General features: G+C 40.8%; 2 protein-coding genes across 2 annotated transcripts; one reads left to right on the top strand and one right to left on the bottom strand.

Annotated features, from left to right (window-relative positions):
- Positions 1–2,370: 2,370 nt before the first annotated feature.
- LOC114869363 (RING finger protein 145-like) lies at positions 2,371–14,013 on the bottom strand. The gene is made up of 12 exons (XM_029173554.3): positions 13,828–14,013; positions 10,743–10,994; positions 9,280–9,388; positions 8,958–9,049; positions 8,357–8,592; positions 8,025–8,200; positions 7,745–7,885; positions 7,483–7,665; positions 7,071–7,218; positions 6,843–6,965; positions 6,473–6,706; positions 2,371–6,314 (listed from the first exon to the last, which is right to left on the bottom strand). Exons 2-12 carry the CDS (start codon positions 10,924–10,926, stop codon positions 5,658–5,660), a joined length of 2,283 nt encoding a protein of 760 aa, XP_029029387.1. The 5' UTR covers positions 10,927–10,994; positions 13,828–14,013; the 3' UTR covers positions 2,371–5,657.
- Positions 14,014–14,990: 977 nt separating this feature from the next.
- ublcp1 (ubiquitin-like domain containing CTD phosphatase 1) lies at positions 14,991–17,875 on the top strand. Its single transcript, XM_029173556.3, has 11 exons — positions 14,991–15,150; positions 15,451–15,726; positions 16,033–16,124; positions 16,268–16,353; positions 16,429–16,544; positions 16,696–16,794; positions 16,940–16,977; positions 17,103–17,201; positions 17,360–17,476; positions 17,557–17,684; positions 17,807–17,875. Exons 2-11 carry the CDS (start codon positions 15,573–15,575, stop codon positions 17,832–17,834), a joined length of 957 nt encoding a protein of 318 aa, XP_029029389.1. The 5' UTR covers positions 14,991–15,150; positions 15,451–15,572; the 3' UTR covers positions 17,835–17,875.
- The last annotated feature ends 485 nt before the right edge of the window (positions 17,876–18,360 follow it).

Here is an 18,360-nt window from a genome sequence, read left to right as displayed (position 1 = left end):
TCTCTCTCTCTCTCTCTCTCTCTCTCTCTCTCTCTCTCTCTCTCTCTCGTCTATCTATCTCTATCTATCTATCTCTCTCTCTCTCTCTCTATCTCTCTCTCTATCTGTATCTCTCCTATCTCCTCTCTCTGACTCTTCTCTTCTCTCTCTCTCTCTCTCTCTCTCTCTCTCTCTCTCTCTCTCTCTCGCTCCCCGTTTCTCACTAAGAACCAAACACGGGCTTCTCCCGCCCCGGGGGGAGAGAGAGGGCGCCGGGATGGGGAGAGACGGAGAGGAGGGGAGCCGAGGAGAGAAGGGGAGGGGACACGAGTGGGGGGGGGGTGAGAGGGGGAGACGCCTCCAAACAAAAGCGAGAAGCGGAGTCGGGTGCGTTGGACGGAGCGGCCGAGGCCCGTGTTCACGGCACTTGGAGCAAATGGTTCAGAACATGACGACTCTCTAACTGTGGAATCAAGACTTTTTTAGCAAAACACCGAAATTCGATGAGGGAAGTTTCTTTACAGAGAGGCGCAGATCAATCACGACTCACCTGCTTCTACGGAAAATAGTTGACGAAATTATTAAATTAGTTGGAAAAGACATTTGAAGCGTGTTACCTTTGATATAAACAGAAAGGAGGAATGAAAATATCCCTCGTAGCTTTCATAAATGAACGTGTTCTCACGGCAAAACTTTAATTGCATTAACGAAATTAATTTGTGCGCAAACCTGACGGTTTCACTGTCACCAACAACCTGTAATTTACAGAAGTAAAAAGACACATGTTCTTTGTGTCAAAACCAATCGAGCCATTAACAGAGACATTTAAGCCGGAGACGGTTTATGAATCTGCCAGGAAACCTCAGCTGCACGTTCAGATCTAAGTTCTATTTAAACCAATTGATTGGACTCGGTAATAAAAGCCATTTTTCATCGTCACACATATCACAACATATCCGTGTTCTCCATTGTGCTCGGTAGGCCTGCTTATTGCAGGCTAGCGCCGCGAGACACACAAACAAAAGTGACAATAACAATAATTAGCTCGAAATAACAATGAGCATAATTGAGGATAATTGCTACCAGATTTCCCTGCTTTGTCTCTGCCTCTAACACCATCTGTTATTTTAAACTACTTATCACACCGCAGAGAGGGAATCCAAACAAAATACAAATATTAATAGATAATTCTGTGAACTACTCAAAAATAAAACTACAGCGCATTGATCTGCCGGGGTGCAAAAGGTCAACAACTTTTTGTATTATTCAGCTGACTGTGGAGATGATTGGCAGCGCGAACTGGCGCCGTTCCAGCCTTTAATTCCCAAAGGTGATTGAAAAACGCTCTTGACCTTGATTATGGAGAATAAGAGTCTTTTATGCTCCAGTTTCCTGCTTATAGAAGGCGGGAGACGGTGGCGGATCAGTCCGGAGCATTTGAGCGAGTTCACAGGCGAGGAGCAAAAATGTGTGACGCGTTGAGATCGATCGGAGCGGGTGATGTTTCAATGAAAATATTAAATAAAAGATTAACCTGCTGATGCAAAGATGAACAAATTAATAAAATAAAATCCATAGCGTCCATGTAATTAAAGACAGTGTCTGAAAGAATAGAGGTTTAAATATCGGAATCATAAAATTATAAATCCTTCAGCACAAGTTAAAGAATATATATATATATATTTAAAAAAAAAACAATTTTCACTATTCAGCTTAAATAGAGCCCTGAAAATGAGACCTACAGTACAAAGATGGGCTAACAGTCAGTTCTAATACAATTAAAGCACAAAAAAATACTCAAAGTTAAAGGTATATTGATTTTCAGAGTTTTCAAAATAGAATACACATATTTCCAAGCAATGTGTCAATTCTATAACGATAAACAATACATTTTTATATAACATAATATAATTAGGGAACATAGTGATGTAATGCGCCAGAGAGTAGGTCTTTGAAGAATAGCAACAACAGGGGGGATTAAAAACAGCGCATCTGACGCACAAAGCACACGGTTCTGAGCGCTTTGACAGAGGTGTCCCTCCGTCTGACTGTGTTCGTCTCCTGCGTCAGAGCGCGCACTGAGGAAACGCGACACGATGGCGCCATCGTGTGTCTGATGTGCGTAATTACAAGGAACCAGTGTCTTACCACTAATCGTTTCCTCAGGGCGATGATCGGTTATTCCTTATTTTCAGCATCCAGACCCATCTGTAAAAATCTGTTTCAGTTGATAACGGATACAGTATGAAACGCTAAAGTTTAATGATCAACAACGTTTGAGTTAGTTTGGGTTCCTACAGGTCTAAATGTGAATACCAACTACACACAGTGGTCTTAAATGGACCCTCAATCTACTGTAAATCCAGATATGAAAATAAAGCAAAGCCCAGATCCAGAGCAGATGGTTCCTTTTATTTCTGACATTCATGTTTGTAAAGAACCAAGGCAATAACAAGCATAAATTCCAAAGCCAACCATGGAGCAGTTCAAGTGAAAGCAACTGGCATCAGAGTCGGGTTCTACAGAGAGTGAAATAACCTAAGCAGAACAAAAGGAACGCTTCATATCCTGAACCTGATCAGGCAGTTTGAGGTAAATACCAACACACCTGTCAGTCAAAGGCAACGGTGCCAACTGTTCTCAAATGAGGATTTAAAGTGAAATCAGAACGTAAACATGAATGCTCCATGGCAGCTACTCATTCCATTACTATATTCGCTCACATGGTCATCAGAGTAATCACTTTGCAAAAGACTTTGATAAACCGAGTTTCAGACACTTCTAGATTTCAGAAAAGAGACTGACTTCAAACGTCCCATCACGTTTCTTCAGCTCAGCCAAATTCAATTGAGAAAAGAAAAACTAGAGCAGAACAGAGGCTTGTTTGTGTCACTCAGACCAATAAGATATTAACTCAAATGAGCAGGTCTATGGACTGAATAAAATGTACTTTAGTATATTTTACACAGAATTTGACAAATGTCCTCAGTCACTGATGCGTTTTTCATGAAGTCAAGTCCATGGCTGAAATTCTAGACGTGCACTTAAATGAAAATTGTTTAAAGTTTTAAAATACAACACATTTATCTGCTTTCTATAGTTGCTACACTATAAAATGGTTTTTGTAGCCTAAAAAATATTAAATATCGAGTTTAAATTATTCCCAGAAAAGAAAACCTCAGTTCATAGTGGTGAGAGTCAGCATCAACTACAGATCTCTAACATGTACAAACAAGTATAAACTATACAAATACATGTAGAATTAACAGCTGATGTTTCTGCCAGTTGCATAACGTTGCCAGTGATACACTTGACATTTTATCATGCAGGAGATCCCTTTGCATGACACAATTCAAATGCTTTACACACAAAAAAAAAAACCCTAATGTGTATGAAACAACAGTAACACTTTGCTTCAGGGAACGGAACCGATAATAAAATGAGGAGTCATTTGAGAACACAGGCAGTCCTCATGTTCACCTTTCAGAGGAACATGTGCAAAATACATCAAACTCTACATTTCATGTCTAAAAAAAAACAAACAAAAAGAAAACAAGGCGTTGGCCAGGTTTGATCCTACATGGTTCATGTATTCATTTTCAGCCCTGCAGCCAACGTCCAATGTCAAGAACAAAGTCATTCATAGCAATAACACCTTTCGTAATAGTGGTCGTAAGTAATACTGTTGAGAGCGCGTCTCCTGTCCGTCTGCGTCACGCTGATCCCACTCCTAACAGTACAGCGCATGGGAGCGATCACACCAGCTTGAGGACGCGTCATACAGACTGGAGACGCATAAACACCGGCTGGTTTCAGATCAAGGCATCGTTTCCCAAAAGCTTCCCCTCTGTTCATGGGCACGAGGAGCAAAGAACATTGAACCACTGAGAAGCTTTAGAGAACCCAAACCCTGATCTTATTCATATATCCACACTCCTCTGGTTTAATATAGGTGCCATACAGAGCGACATTATATAAATTACACACAAAGATTGGGCTGTTTCTTCATACACAAACACATCAGAGGGTATTTGGTTGCCGACAGCCACAGAACAGCTTTGGAGCATTGCTAATATAAATGGCATTAGTGCAAACGTAAAAGAAAAGCATTTGCAGCAAGGTTAGAGCACACTTAGGGTAAACGAATAAATGCTATGGTACGAGTGACAGCGAGCAAGCTCTACATGGGAAGCGTGCATCAGGACGAAGCATTCTTAGGTTTGAATCAATAAACGCTCAGACGTTTACACACACTTCTGAGTCCGGGTTCTTTTGCTAAGTATACGAACTGACCGAGCGCGTGTGAACAAAGCTATAAAGAGCTCGGATTGCTGGTAGGAACATTTCGTGAAGTGACAGAGCAGCAGGATTATAATGACGGGCTTGGAAACACAGAGGGGTTGATGTGGTGCGACGAAGGGGGGCGATTAATGCTCCTGTAGTCAGACGTCTGACGACAAAGCTTTGGGCTGAAGTGTTTCACTGCATTTGTGAATCAGCTCAGTGTGGGAGGATGAGTACCATGAATAAAGTGGAGCCAACGACACAACTTGGGCTCCCGGCCGGCTCTGTGGGCAAAGTTACACTTCACATTTTTACATTTCAAATACAAATACACATTTACCTCCCGCGTCCTTCTCCTCGTCGTTTACAGCCCATCGGCATTATCCAATAAAGCAGTAATGTAAAAATTGCCTTAAAAATAACATCTCTGTAACAGTAATACAAAAGTTTTGGCGATAGGGAGGACAACAGTTTTTGCTGGGACCAGCCAAACAAGATTGATTCAAACACTGAAGCAGTATAATAGAGAAAGCTTAACACATGAAATGAGTTAGTTATTTCATATGAAATCCATGATTTGCTCACTTCACTAGGCCTCACCATGTTTCTCTGCTCAGCACCAGGCTTCAGGTCATGCAATGGCCTCGAAACAACATTCTGTGTGCTAATGCGCCGTGTTCACCAACACACATAACTATCAACCTATAAAAACCAAAGCACCCAGACCACTTGAAGAAATGCTAAGACTTTATCATGGTTTAAAAATCACTTATCAAAACCCTTCAAGCCTCTAACCCACTCGCCATGAGATCATGGCACATCCACGACCTCAGAAAACGCAACACACCACCAAATGACAGCAATAATCTGCACAAATAAAGGCAGAATGGGAGCAACTATCACTTGAAATGTCTGGAACTGAAATGAAAGGACAAAAGCTAGTTTTAGAACTGTCACCGTATGTAAAAAAAAATCTCAAAGAGCATAAGTGAGTGATGAGAGACATCAGTTTCAGTCATGAGTTCACATTTCATGGACATGTGAAATCCCCAGTTGATTTTGAGATGAGGTTGCTTTACCATTATGTGTTGAACAAAAAGAACAAAAAGCGCACCCTGATGAAATCTTTTGCTGGCATGAGTTGAACTCCTCGTGAGACATATTCAGATAGAACCTTTCCAAGAGAAATGCCGAAAAATGGCAAAGCTTCATGAGGCTGAATGTCTACCTTTTCCTCAGATGAGGGATCCATTTAAATTCTCGTTTTGTTATGACAAAATGGATACGTGTAGGTCTGGAATTGAATCTAATGAGAGTCAACTGCTGGACAAGTAGGATATAGGCTGATTAGAGTATTTATATGTGCATGCATGTATGATGTGGTTTCATGGGAATCAGTGGTTGCATGGAAGAGTAGACTGTTCCTCAGGAGGAGGAGTGGCCTGGTCAGGCTGTGATGGTGAACCCCCAGATGACTCCTTGCTATCTAGTGGGGAGGCTGGAGCAGGCTCAGGTCCAACAGAGGGCGTTTCTGCTTTGATAAGTTGCTTTGAGGCCGACTGGTGAGAAACCGAAGAGGTGGAGGGGTGCGAAAAAGCTGGAGGTGACAGGGGCATGTCCATTGTGTCACTTGAAGTGGAGATTGAAGAGCAGAGAGGATCTGTGTGTGACTGGATTTGGAGAGAATCAGTTTCAAGTGAGGGAGGTGATGGTGGTGACGATGAAGAAGTCTTGACAAGGGGGTGTGGAGCAGTGGATACACTGCAAGAAGAGCTTTCTCCTGACACGGCAGGTGCATTCTCTCTCTGCTGCTTCACGTCTCCATCTTCACCCCCATCATGTTTCTGCTCCTCACTGGGTGTGGCTGCTTCCTGTCCTGCAGGGCTCTGATTGGCTGGAGGGGTGTCTTGGTTGGGGACACCCGTGGTTGGCGATGGGCTCTTAAGCTGTGAGTGGCACAGAGGACATGTCTCCTGCACATAAAGCCATTTCTTCAGACAGCCAGCGTGGAAAAAGTGACTGCAAGGGGTGATTACAGCATTGTTCATATCCTAGAAAAAAAACAAAAACATATACACACATACAGGCTGTTATGCTTTTTGGTATTTCACACTTTGGTCAATACATATTGCATATAAAAAACAACTACATGGGTCTTGCTGTAAAATGAACCCTTGGTTATACGCTCTTTCCTAAATGCAGCTCATACCTGGTAGCAGATAGCACAGATGTCGTTGTACTGTTCCAGCTGTGTGTTGCTTGCTGTGGGGAGGCTTTTGATCTTGTTTACAGCATCTCTCCTGAGCAGAAAGCTCTGCCAACCCAGCTGGGCTCGGAGCCAGACATTATAGTACGAGTGGACCAGGATGATGGTGCTGCCCATCACACTCCACTCCCCAAACACAGTCTCTGACACGCCGTAGCACACAACACACACTGCGACCTGGGAGAGGAAAGCAGTGACAGTGAGGGAGAGACACTGATGTATGTGTGTGTGTGTGTGTGTGTGTGTGTGTGTGTGTGTGTGTGTGTGTGTGTGTGTGTGTGTGTGTGTGTGTGTGTGTGTGTGTGTCACCTACCAGGAATTCCAGCAACCGATAGGTCCCATTGACACAGTAGATAACTTCGTCCATGTTCTCAACGGGTGCTTTACGAAACTCTTCCACCATAAACAGAATGTAGATGAGAAGAGTTCCAAGAACCTGGAGGTGAAAGTTTTAGACTGAATGTCAAGGAACTGAATTTCTAAAACACTCAAATATATTGGTAAACCCTGTTTGATAGCTACTGTGTGTTTATATGTTAACCTGTAGCGAGGTGAGAATGGATGAAGATATGATGATTAGAAGCCAGAAGTCCATGTGGAAGAACTGACAAATCATATAAGCCATGTAGGCTGGAAAGATCAGAAGAAACAAACACAGAGACACCGCTCGGAAGTGCTTCCACAAACTCCTAATGGGCAGACAGAAAAATAAGAGGATCAGCTTTATTTATTCCAACACTAATATGTTATATGACAAGCACAGATGAGGTAATATTTATTTTTCAAGTTAAGAACAAAATGTTCTTTAGTTTTAACCTTTAACTGCTTTTTCAAAATAGCTTTGTCCACATGAGACAATTTTTTTAAATAATAAGTTATGTAGATATAATTTCATAACTAGGCTATATTTCATTTTAGTTCTGTTCAGAGACTGTATAGTGCATATCTCTTACTTGTCTCTAGATGCTCCAAGGGCCAGGACTATTGGGTCTGCTATCTCTAACATGGACTGCAGGATAGAAGCAACAACAATAAAGAGGATGATAGAAAGCAGGAAGGCTCGGTGGATGACCTGCAGCTCAATGAGGCCAGTCTGGACAGCAAGGATTAGCAGAGTGATGCCTTCTGTCATTCCCCTGCACAGAATAACACAAAGGTTAACGTACAAAGAAAATCAACAGACACCTGTAATGCACCAACCTACACACTGCCTACCTGTGCATGGTGTTGTCGTTCATAAAGGCCCTATAGCCTTGCAGATAGAACTTGCAGAGTGTAAGGACTCCCAAAGCGATGAATGAGACTGTGAAAACCAGACCTAATAGGGAGTAGGGTGTACTACAACATTCTGCAATACTGAGCACAGGGGGAGAGGGGGAAGAGACTAAGTGAATAATTCGGTCAAAGTAAATTGGCAAGTCAAAGTTCGAGGCCAGTAATAAAGCAATATGGTGACAGTGATGTATCTCACTAACAAGTGGTGCTATGGGATTACCTGGTAAGAAAGAGGAAAAGGAGTCTCTCCCTTGAGGTAGGCTGGTCTCTGGTGCTGAAGTATGAGTAGATCTGCAGCGCGAACAGCAGCAGCCAGAAACACATAAAAAGGACTGGTAGGACCAGCTGGTTCCACAGAGACATACCTAAAGCTAGAAGGCCGTAAACTTCAACCACCTGGGGGCAGAGAGAGGTAACAAAGATGGACCACCATTAATATTACACAGCAGGAAATCTCTCTGGGTAGCCCCAGAGTTTCTACTCAGTATCAACTAGGTATTTCTATAATCCTACACAAGCTGGCCACATTACAGAACATTCATATTTTATTACCTGAGCTAGCTCCCTGTATGCAGTCTTAGCCAGGTTATATGGAACCAGTAAGTTAGAAGCCAGGAAGTAAATGACCTCTAGGCCAGTGAAGATCATGGAGAACTTATTAATAAAGACAATAGTCTCCAGTGGGACGAGACACAGTCTGGCCACCAGAGGGAGGAGGTGAGCAGAGAAAAGCCAAATCCTCTTAGTCTGCATCACACAGGAACACAGCGTACACACCACCAGCTGACCTGAAACAAGCCGCACATAAACACATACACAGATGAGGACGCATAAAAGGATGCACACAAATGATGACAAAGTGTTATTAGAACTGAAAGAATAATGTTTACAAAAACTAGCTTTAGGAGTTTGGCTACAAGTTTTTGCTGCAAGCGCTATGGAATACATTTTTATACTTTTTAAAGACTTTCCAGATGCAATAGATATCCGTGAACAAGAGGAAAGAGAAGTCAGAGTGAAGAGGAAGAGGTAAATTAATAATGGAACTACCGGTGCATGTTCCTGATTACGCCCGGCTTTGTACACAGCACACTTCGCTTCCTAATGTGTACGGTTTAAGTGCATCTTTATGCATTCATGTGTAACTTTATACCTATGAGTGCAGTGGTGAATCTGTTCATTGAAAGGGGTTCCAGGTAGACAGGTCCTTCATGGCCAGACTCCAATTCACTGCGAACATAATCCCTGAAAAAGAAAAGGTCAAAATACTCAACTTACAGGGAAATCTATTGTGAATCATTACATTCCACCAAGCTATAGTATAGCTTAACCTCAAAATCTCAGAATCTTTGGGATACTTGCTACTACTGGCTGACGCAAGAAAAGAAACAATAACTCACACTGTTGTAGCCATAAAGTCTATCGCATCAATTGTGTCTAATTTTTTAGGGTTATCAGGTGAAATTATTGAATACCTTGAAACTTGGTGACCAGCATACAACAGTAAGGCCGTGAGGACATACAGGTAGAGCTTAACCAGGTGCTGACGAGGCAGAGTCAAAAGAACCAAGCTCAGAATGTAACCTGGAAAACATGCAGATATGCATTCTTAAATATAGGACAATTAGTAAACCAGTTACATAATACATAATCTAGTATGAAAGCCATCTCCAACAGTGGAACAAGACAAACAACCTGGCTGCTGAAAAATCCCGCTTATCACAACATCTAACGGAACAGTGGAAATGCTGATCATGACAGTTCCCATCGCCAAGATTCTCTATAATGGGTTCTTAATGAGTTAATGGGATATAAAGAGCAGCAATGTATGGGAATACATTACCAGCATTGTTGTTGCCTTTGGTGGTGGAGACACCAGAACACAGCTGTCCATTTTCTATTAAAGGACTGTGTAGGCACATACTAGATATGGGAGTACAACAGATGTAATTGCACTAATTTTGCAAACAAGCTGCGATACAGCCCAAAATATGTTCCTTTGGGTTTACAGGGTCTTTCCCTACTTATTTTGCCCACAGAGCACTCGCCACATACCAACCATATTGGCTCATTACCTAACTTCAGCCAAGTCTGAGAGCACATATGCACACAGAGGCAATAAACACACGCTCAAAGGTTGATTGTCTGTTTTCAATCAGCTGGCTCAAATGAACGTCACATTTGCTGTGTCAACCCCTCACATGTGTATTAGAGGTTCCTGGAAATACACTGATATCATGTGCCACATGGACCTTGTTTTATTTAATTTTTTTTAATGGACAGCATTGTGATAACCTGAATTATGAACATTAAAATTAAAATGATTTATAATAAAAGTGCCCAGAAAGTTCAATTGAAGAAAACTTTAGGAATGTTTTACAAGCCATGCTTCACTACATTTGGGGAACTTGCTACACTACATTTTTGTTTTTCCTAACTTGTCTATCAATGGTCAGCTAGATATACGAAAGTATTGCATTTCATCAAATATTTATACAGTAAATTAAATTGTTTTTGTCATCATGCCAAACAATGACTTTCACTTTTTTTTAATCATCATAGCCTTCTGGCTTCCAGTCTATGACCCTGTGTTGGCATTTTGAATATCACTAGAAGATTACAGTTGCAGTATATAGAAAAAACTGCAAAACAAACAACGCATATCTTCAAAGACAGAAATGTGAATGGAAAAGCAGATGAATTGTAAAACAGGGGCCAATTTCAAAGATAAGCCAGTCAAATTATCCAGATAACAGAGTTATATACATTTACCGATAAAGCTGACGCACCAACGGCCACATCCCCATATCATTGTGAAACATGAATATGAAATACCCAAGGTATCACACATACAACAAAACACATGTGTAGTGTGCCTGCTTCAGATTAACAGCCCAAGAAATGTAACATGTTTGTAGAGGAGCAATGGGACACTGACCTACGTAGTGCAGGTAAAGTGCCAAGTATTTGTATTGAAAGAGGGGATTGTTGGAGAGGCTGGAGCGCTGGATCTTCTGGAAGAAGGAGCTGACGTCCCAACGGTACAAGACGTCCAAAAGCATGATGCTGGGAACTCGCAGACCCACATTGAGTACTGCCTCTACACGGTCCTTCACTGCCATGGCCTCAGCTGTAACTCTGATCCGCAGACAGAACTGACCACTAGGACAGGATGTTTACAGTGGGTGCACTGTGGAGAAACAGAGGGGAAAAAAAGTCATGTAACGCAATGTAATGTAAATGTAAATTGAATAACATTCTAGAGAATGAGAGTGAGAAACTAAACTTTCGTCTGTACTATTCACTGTTCTTCCAAACTGCTGTACTGTTTAATGTCTCCTTGCTGCTGTAGACGAAAAGAATTTCCCCGTTGTGGGATGAATAGTCTAGAAAAAGTCTTATCTAAATGAATGCTGCTTTTTTCAAAAACAGAAAATACACTTGTATACACTGTATACATACAAATGAAGATATAGAAAATGTATAAAATATACTTTTTTAATTTTGCATACTTGTAATGACATAGCGCTTTACATGAGGAAAAAATGTATATAATACGAAGATACATTGTAACAAATTATTATTTGCTATGAAAAAGAAAACTGATCATGTTTTTAGGCTTGCAAAGCAGCAGACCACAAAATCAAGTGACCTTACATGTGACATGAATTGAAACTGCACACAAATGAAAAAGCTTGTTTTTCTCTAAAACTTTAATAGTTTTATTCAATCTTGTATTGAACTCTGCAACTAATTCTATTTCTATTTTAGACAAACCTGTTCTAATTGTTTGGTCAGCACGTTTATTATTGTTGAGTTGCTGTATTGCTTAAATAAGACTGTACACGTGTAACTAATAATCTGGTTACGGAGTATCATCACATAGTCCAGCACAGCAAAAGCAATGAGATAAATTACACTGCAATAAAATACAGCGACTGAAACTAGACTTCGCTACATCCAAATGAATCCAGGCCATTCTATTTAGTTCTGCTAAGCAAGCAGCTACACAGGCAACTCTAAAAATACACAACGTGGTAACAATCAGAGGCGATCTCAAGCAAGCACAACCCAACTCCAGGTGTGACAAATGAACTGCTTAATAAAACACAATGCTTTATCGTTTTTTTCTCCAACATCTTGTACAGTGCCACATTCCTGTAAACCATGTGTGTTTAGCAACAACCCAGACGTTGGGTGGGCTGCACAGCTGGCTCAACAGCCCTAATTCTGAGCCAACAGAACCATCACAAGTGGAGTCACAGTAGTTTTTTATCAAAAAGAAACAGAGCACTGAAAACGTCTATGTTGTTAAGATCTTGGTAAACACTGTATACTATCCACAGACTTAGATACTGTTGTTAACAGAGCACACTTTCTGCTAACAAAATCCCACAAACACAGAGGCGTCGCTGTACAACAACAGCATCAATCAATAAACAATACAACCCAACAGATTTTTCATCTCTACTGGTGACTTCAATCATGCATGTTAAACACTATATATCAAGTCTGCTATAAAATGGGATAAGACCAGGGTCCATGTCAATAGTTAGTGTTTAACCAGTCAATAATTTCAAAATATATTATTTTTTTATACATCTTTACAGTTTTAGCCCCACAATGGACTGTCTGTTTTATATATGCACTGTAATTCACCAGGAATGACATTTCAATTCTGTGTTAGCATTGAACTAGTCATGTGTATGAGGAAGAAAAAAGCAGAACTTTCAGGCACTGCATGTCACATGCAATTAGTACTTTATCTATACCTTCAGACAATGTCTATATTCACAGACTAATTACAATTTTAACAAATATACAAATTTATAAAACGTAATAGTGAAGCAATATTTGCATTACATACTCAAACATAATTCAAGCATTGTTTCCAAGTAAATCAGCAAATAAAAATAACTGTTCTCTTTACCAATTTCTCTAAAGCAGGATTAACTGAACCGTCTGGCTCTTCAATTACATGATAAGCATTATTTGTTTATTATGCAATATTAACTAACCTCCAGGAAAATAAATCATTAACCAAGCGCTTAATCTATTGCAAATAACTAATTTGCACGTTAACTAAGCAAACGACCATCAAGCAAATCAAGAAGGTTCTTCCTACCTATAAAATAATGGTAAATATATTTGACTTTTTACTCCATGCTCTTGCTCAGACGCCTAAATGAGAAGTTCCCAACGCGTTCATAATTTCCTGGGCTCCTCTAGAGTCTCCTTCCTTCGTTAATCCTGCCGCCCGACACACAATTCCCTAACTTACATAACTGTGAAATCACCACGACTATCACTGGCCAGAAAGACATCACTTCGCCGAATCCGAGATTATATAACGCGGCTGTCATCCGCGGTATTTTTATTCTCCTTAATGGTTAGGTTACAGCCTATGTTGTGCATGGATTTGACCAAACAATTATAGATGTCATTGTTTTATTTACTAAAGGACGGCTGCTATTGCCGGTTCAGATAAGTGTGCTTTGCATCGGCTGTGCTACGCCATGAACTCTAGTAACCCCCCTGTCCCGGCGGAAGAAAAAGGCTCACAGCTAACGTTACGCCGCAACACTTTGCTAACTCGGCTGGTTGGTATATGGCAATAGAACAATGGGCGTGCACGATAAATGAATACCGAGACTTTGTCTGGGTGTCATATGTCAGACTGGAAATACGCGTAAAGACGCGTCCGAGCTGCATCGAGCAGGCAGCAGGCACGGTGCCAGCGCTTCAAGCTAACGGAGTGAGCTAGCATCGCTTTAGCGACTGTCAACAACCAAGCGCGTCAACTATAACATGACGGGGAACAAAAACCCGACGTATTAGATAGTTTCTACCGCTTATACTATGCACACATGTGTTCATATTACAGCTACATAGCTTAAACGTTATTTTAGAGTTGACACAGACGCCCCCCCCGCCCCCAACCAGCTACTGAGTCCAACTGTAGCCTAGCTAGCGAAGCAGACTGTGGCGACAAGCCAAAACTAACAAGGAAAAATACTACTTACACTTTACGGACGATGTTCGCAGTATATACAACAATTTCGGGGTGCTTTTCGGGTCGGATAGTGACCATTTTAACTTGGCACCACCCGAGTTAACGGCCCTTTCGACGAAGGCGCCTCACACTCAAAAGATGTGGCCCCTCCGCTCATCTCATCTACCAGCCATTATCCCAACTACCAAGGAGGATGTACTGGGCATGCGCAATGTAGTCTGCCCGTTACAGGCACTCACTTGTTAAGTCACAACTGAAGTGTGGACTGTCTGATCCCTGCTCATTAAAACTCTATTGCAAAATATATATATCAGAACAATACGCTTAAAGTCTAAACAATAAAAGAAGCTCAGCTTATATGTTATTAATATCTGTCATTGGTCACATGTTTTTGCCATTTCAGATAATTCAAGCCAATATGGTAGACATCTCTATATGGTTGTAACATACAAATAATAAATATAAGGGTCCATAAGTTTAACGAAAGTAGGAATGGAGAGTTGTATTAGTTCATCATTGTTATTTAGACAAAATCTCTATCCTGGGAGAGATCAGAATGTAAATGATTACAATAGTTTTCTTTTCGAAACAACTTGAAAAACAAAAAAAGTTCTGTAAACATGTTTTTGTATTTAGTGTTATTTGGATTATTTGCTGATAAATAGTTATTGCTTAGGTTAAAAACGAATGAAACGTAAGGGACTAGTGATTAATACAGCGAACTGGGCTCTTTTAGTTAGGGAATTTCTGCTGTTATATAAAAACATGGTAAATATTTTGAAGTACCTACATTACTATTAATTAGTGATAAGTAGGTGTAACTTGGTTTACTAAAGTAGTACTAGAGTACTACTAGAAAAGTAGTGAACAGACATAGATACAGCAGGTGAAGTACCATCAAATATATACTTAAATATTAAGTTAAACCATCATATTACAGATCATGTGAGTCAGTCATATTAACGTACCGTGCAAAAACAAAAAAATATACTATTCGTCAGGTTTGTAAATAATCAGAAGAAAGGTTTATATCATATAAACCTTCCTTTAAGTTTAATTTATTACATATCAATTCAGTGATGTAACTGAGTTATTTTCTGTGTTATACGACATTTAGCTAGGAGTTAATTAAATACCATTTATTAAGATATCGTCACTATGGCAACAAAACTCCAGGGCGACGTCACTACCGGCAGAATTTGGGACGCCAGGAAGTCCAGAGTGTGCGCCGCTGGATGAATGAAGCCGAACGGCAAACTTCTTTCATTCATTCAACTTTACCAAAACATTTGATAGCGTTAGCGAAGCTGTAGACGGTTCCTCACTGTCCCAGGTAAGAACGTAGACCGTGTAGCCTCATGAGCAAATGTTAGCTAGTTAGCTAGATACCGCGTGTGTTTACATTGCTGCTAGGCAGTGTTAGCCATCTTATGCTAAAAATATCAACAGCAGGGACTAACAAAGTGCCTGCTACGATTAGCTGGCATGTGACCCGTGTGTCTCGGAATTAGCTGGTGAAAATAACCCATGCCTCATAGTAGCGATGCTCTCTGTGTTCCGTTACGAGCTGCTTTCTGCGTTTTGCTCTAGCTTCACCAACTTACCCTGACATCTCTCCTCATCTCTTTGCAAGGTGTACGTGCGCATAGTTGTTACTGCAGCTGGAAGCGTCTGCGCTGGTCTGTGCGTGTGCATACCCAAGTCCAGCTGCAGACGACCGCGTGGGAGTGTGCATGTGCGCCGAGAGCTCGAGTCATGTCAGTGTCAGTGATCATAAAGTGGGGAGGTCAGGAGTACTCCATCAGTTCTCTGTCTGAGGAGGACACAGTGATGGACCTGAAGCAGTCCATAAAGACCTTGACTGGGGTGCTGCCAGAGAGACAGAAACTGCTTGGACTCAAAGTCAAAGGTGAGAGGCTGTCAAACCAGGTGAGCATGTGTGTGTAAATAGCAATGATCCTTCAACATGTCCAAACTAGGTGGAAAAGAAATGGTAGTATATGTAAAAACACCTCTGCATTAACACAGTCTTTGTCTATGTTAATCCATCTCCACTTTATCCTAATGCTTTATAGTCAAATGCTACAATATGTTACCCAGTTCATATTCATTTTTTATCTCTTCATCCCTATCGTTTCTAAAGCATTTAAATTTGTTTAAGATGATGTAGCCGTTAAATGTTTTTCTTCTCCTCACTTTTAATTCTTGCCACCAGGTAAGCCAGCAGAGGATGAGGTGAAGCTGGGCTCTTTGAAGCTGAAGCCAAATACCAAGATTATGATGATGGGTACGAGAGAGGAGAGTCTGGTAGGTGGTTGGGTGACAGAGAAATTAATTGACTCCAGATATCCCTACTGGGACCACAGTTGAGGTTAACTGATTATGTGTCCAATTTATTGATTTTTTTGTGGCTGATGGGAAATCGCTGCATGTGTCTTGTTTTTGTGAAGGAAGAGGTGTTAGCTCCTCCCCCAGAAAATGATGATGTGGTCAATGATTTTGACATCGAGGAGGAGGTCATTGAAGTGGAAAACAGGTCAGACATTTTCTTTGTCTTTGACTGTACAAAGAAAAAATAAATGTGCAGTGTGAAAGAAAACTGTATCTTTAGAGAGGAGAACCTGGCAAAAATCGCCCGCAGAGTGAAAGACTATAAGGTGGAGGAGCTGAACCCTCCCAGGGAAGGCAAGCGGCTCCTGGTATTGGACGTAGACTACACTCTGTTTGGTGAGTTACCGTGGCACCAACATGTGCCTTTTCATTAATTGTATTGCGATAATGGCTCAATACAGAATTGTACACAGTGCTTCTCAGATAAAAATATCCTGCATCAAATGTTCAAGATTGTGCATTAATGTCCACATCCTGTCTGTCCTAGATCACAAGTCATGTGCAGAAACGGGTCAGGAGCTGATGAGACCATACCTTCACGAGTTTCTGACATCAGCCTACGAGGATTACGACATTGTCATCTGGTGTATGTTTCTTGTCGTCTCTTCCTCACTAACGTTCAGTGTTCTAAATTGCATGTGATTAGTCTTATTTACTTTTTTTCAGATTTTCTTAGTAAATATCTTGTGGCTAACAATATGTTGATTCCTTTATGTGTTTTGTTACATTAGCTGCTACAAGTATGAAGTGGATTGATGCCAAAATGAAAGTAAGTGTTACTGTAAATCCTTTCCATTGATGCTGTTTTTTGCCAAAAGGTGGCAGTGTTAATCTATTTAACCTTATGAGTGTTGAGAGAAACAACAAAAACAATTTGTGTGTGTGTGTGTGTAGGAGCTGGGAGTGACAGACAACCGTAACTACAAGATAACATTCATGTTGGACAGTGCAGCCATGATCACAGTACACACCCCTAAGAGAGGGGTTGTAGAGGTTGGTACACACACACACACACACAAACAATACATTATTACTGCTTGAGTTATACATAGTACTGGTAGAAATAAAATGTCTATATTAGGTGCCCACTGTTGCTTTGTAGAATTGTAGCAGCGCTGCTTTAACATGTTTGATGGCGTACCCGTCTCCAGGTGAAGCCTCTGGGTGTGATATGGGGGAAGTACGGAGAAGTTTACAACAAAAAAAACACCATTATGTTTGACGACATAGGACGAAATTTCCTCATGAACCCACAGAATGGACTAAAGGTATTCAGCATGATTCACAGTTTTACCCGGTCCTCCTCTTCATCATTGACATGACTTGCTAATTTTGTGCAATACATCAGATTCGACCCTTCATGAAAGCCCACCTCAACAGGGAGAAGGACAGGGAGCTGTATAAACTGGCTCAGTACCTGAAAGAAATAGCCAAGCTTGACGACTTCAGTGGACTCAACCACAAACACTGGGAAAGGTAGGACCGCAGAAATTAAGCAATGATTAGTTTAATTGCATAATAGTTTGACATGATACATGTTGCCATATAGGAGAAAAATACTCCAACAATGAAAATGTGTGTGCATTGTGCATATGTAGGTACCTATCTAAAAGGCAGCACCACTGAGAAGGGAGTGCATCTGATGCCACCATCATATCATGAAGTTCAAACCTTACTACCGGTCCTACACTACCCATTCAGATGCGAACACTCAAAAGCTCAGGACTGCGATGGGCTTCCTAATTTATATGCTAGCATGTTCTCTGTCTTTTCCCAATCCTGGTATTTTTTATATATTTTTGCACTGACTACATTAACAATGGCCGGGTACTGTGTTATTATTGTAAAGTATAACTGAGTGAAAATGAAATACTTCATGAGGCCAAGAGTATTATAATTATAAGAATACATTTTAGCATTGTTAACATTATTACTCAATAGGACGGAAGACATAAAACTACAATATACAGGCAGCATGAAATGAGGCTTTAATTGTAACAAAAAAGAAAAAAGATCAAGCTAAAGTCACTGAGCAGTGCAAGTTGTAGCTAAGATGAGAACAACTGAGCATGTTTGAAGAAAAACATCAGTTTTTCTGTTGTAGAGGTTTAAGTTTGTCATATCTGTGTATAATGTACATAAGGTCAGCTTT

This window comes from Betta splendens, chromosome 14 (genome assembly GCF_900634795.4).
Source record: "Betta splendens chromosome 14, fBetSpl5.4, whole genome shotgun sequence".
In the NCBI taxonomy this organism is placed as follows: Eukaryota; Metazoa; Chordata; class Actinopteri; order Anabantiformes; family Osphronemidae; genus Betta; species Betta splendens.
The sequence above is the reverse complement of the archived record's forward strand: the minus strand, read 5'-3'. Positions and strand labels throughout refer to the sequence as shown.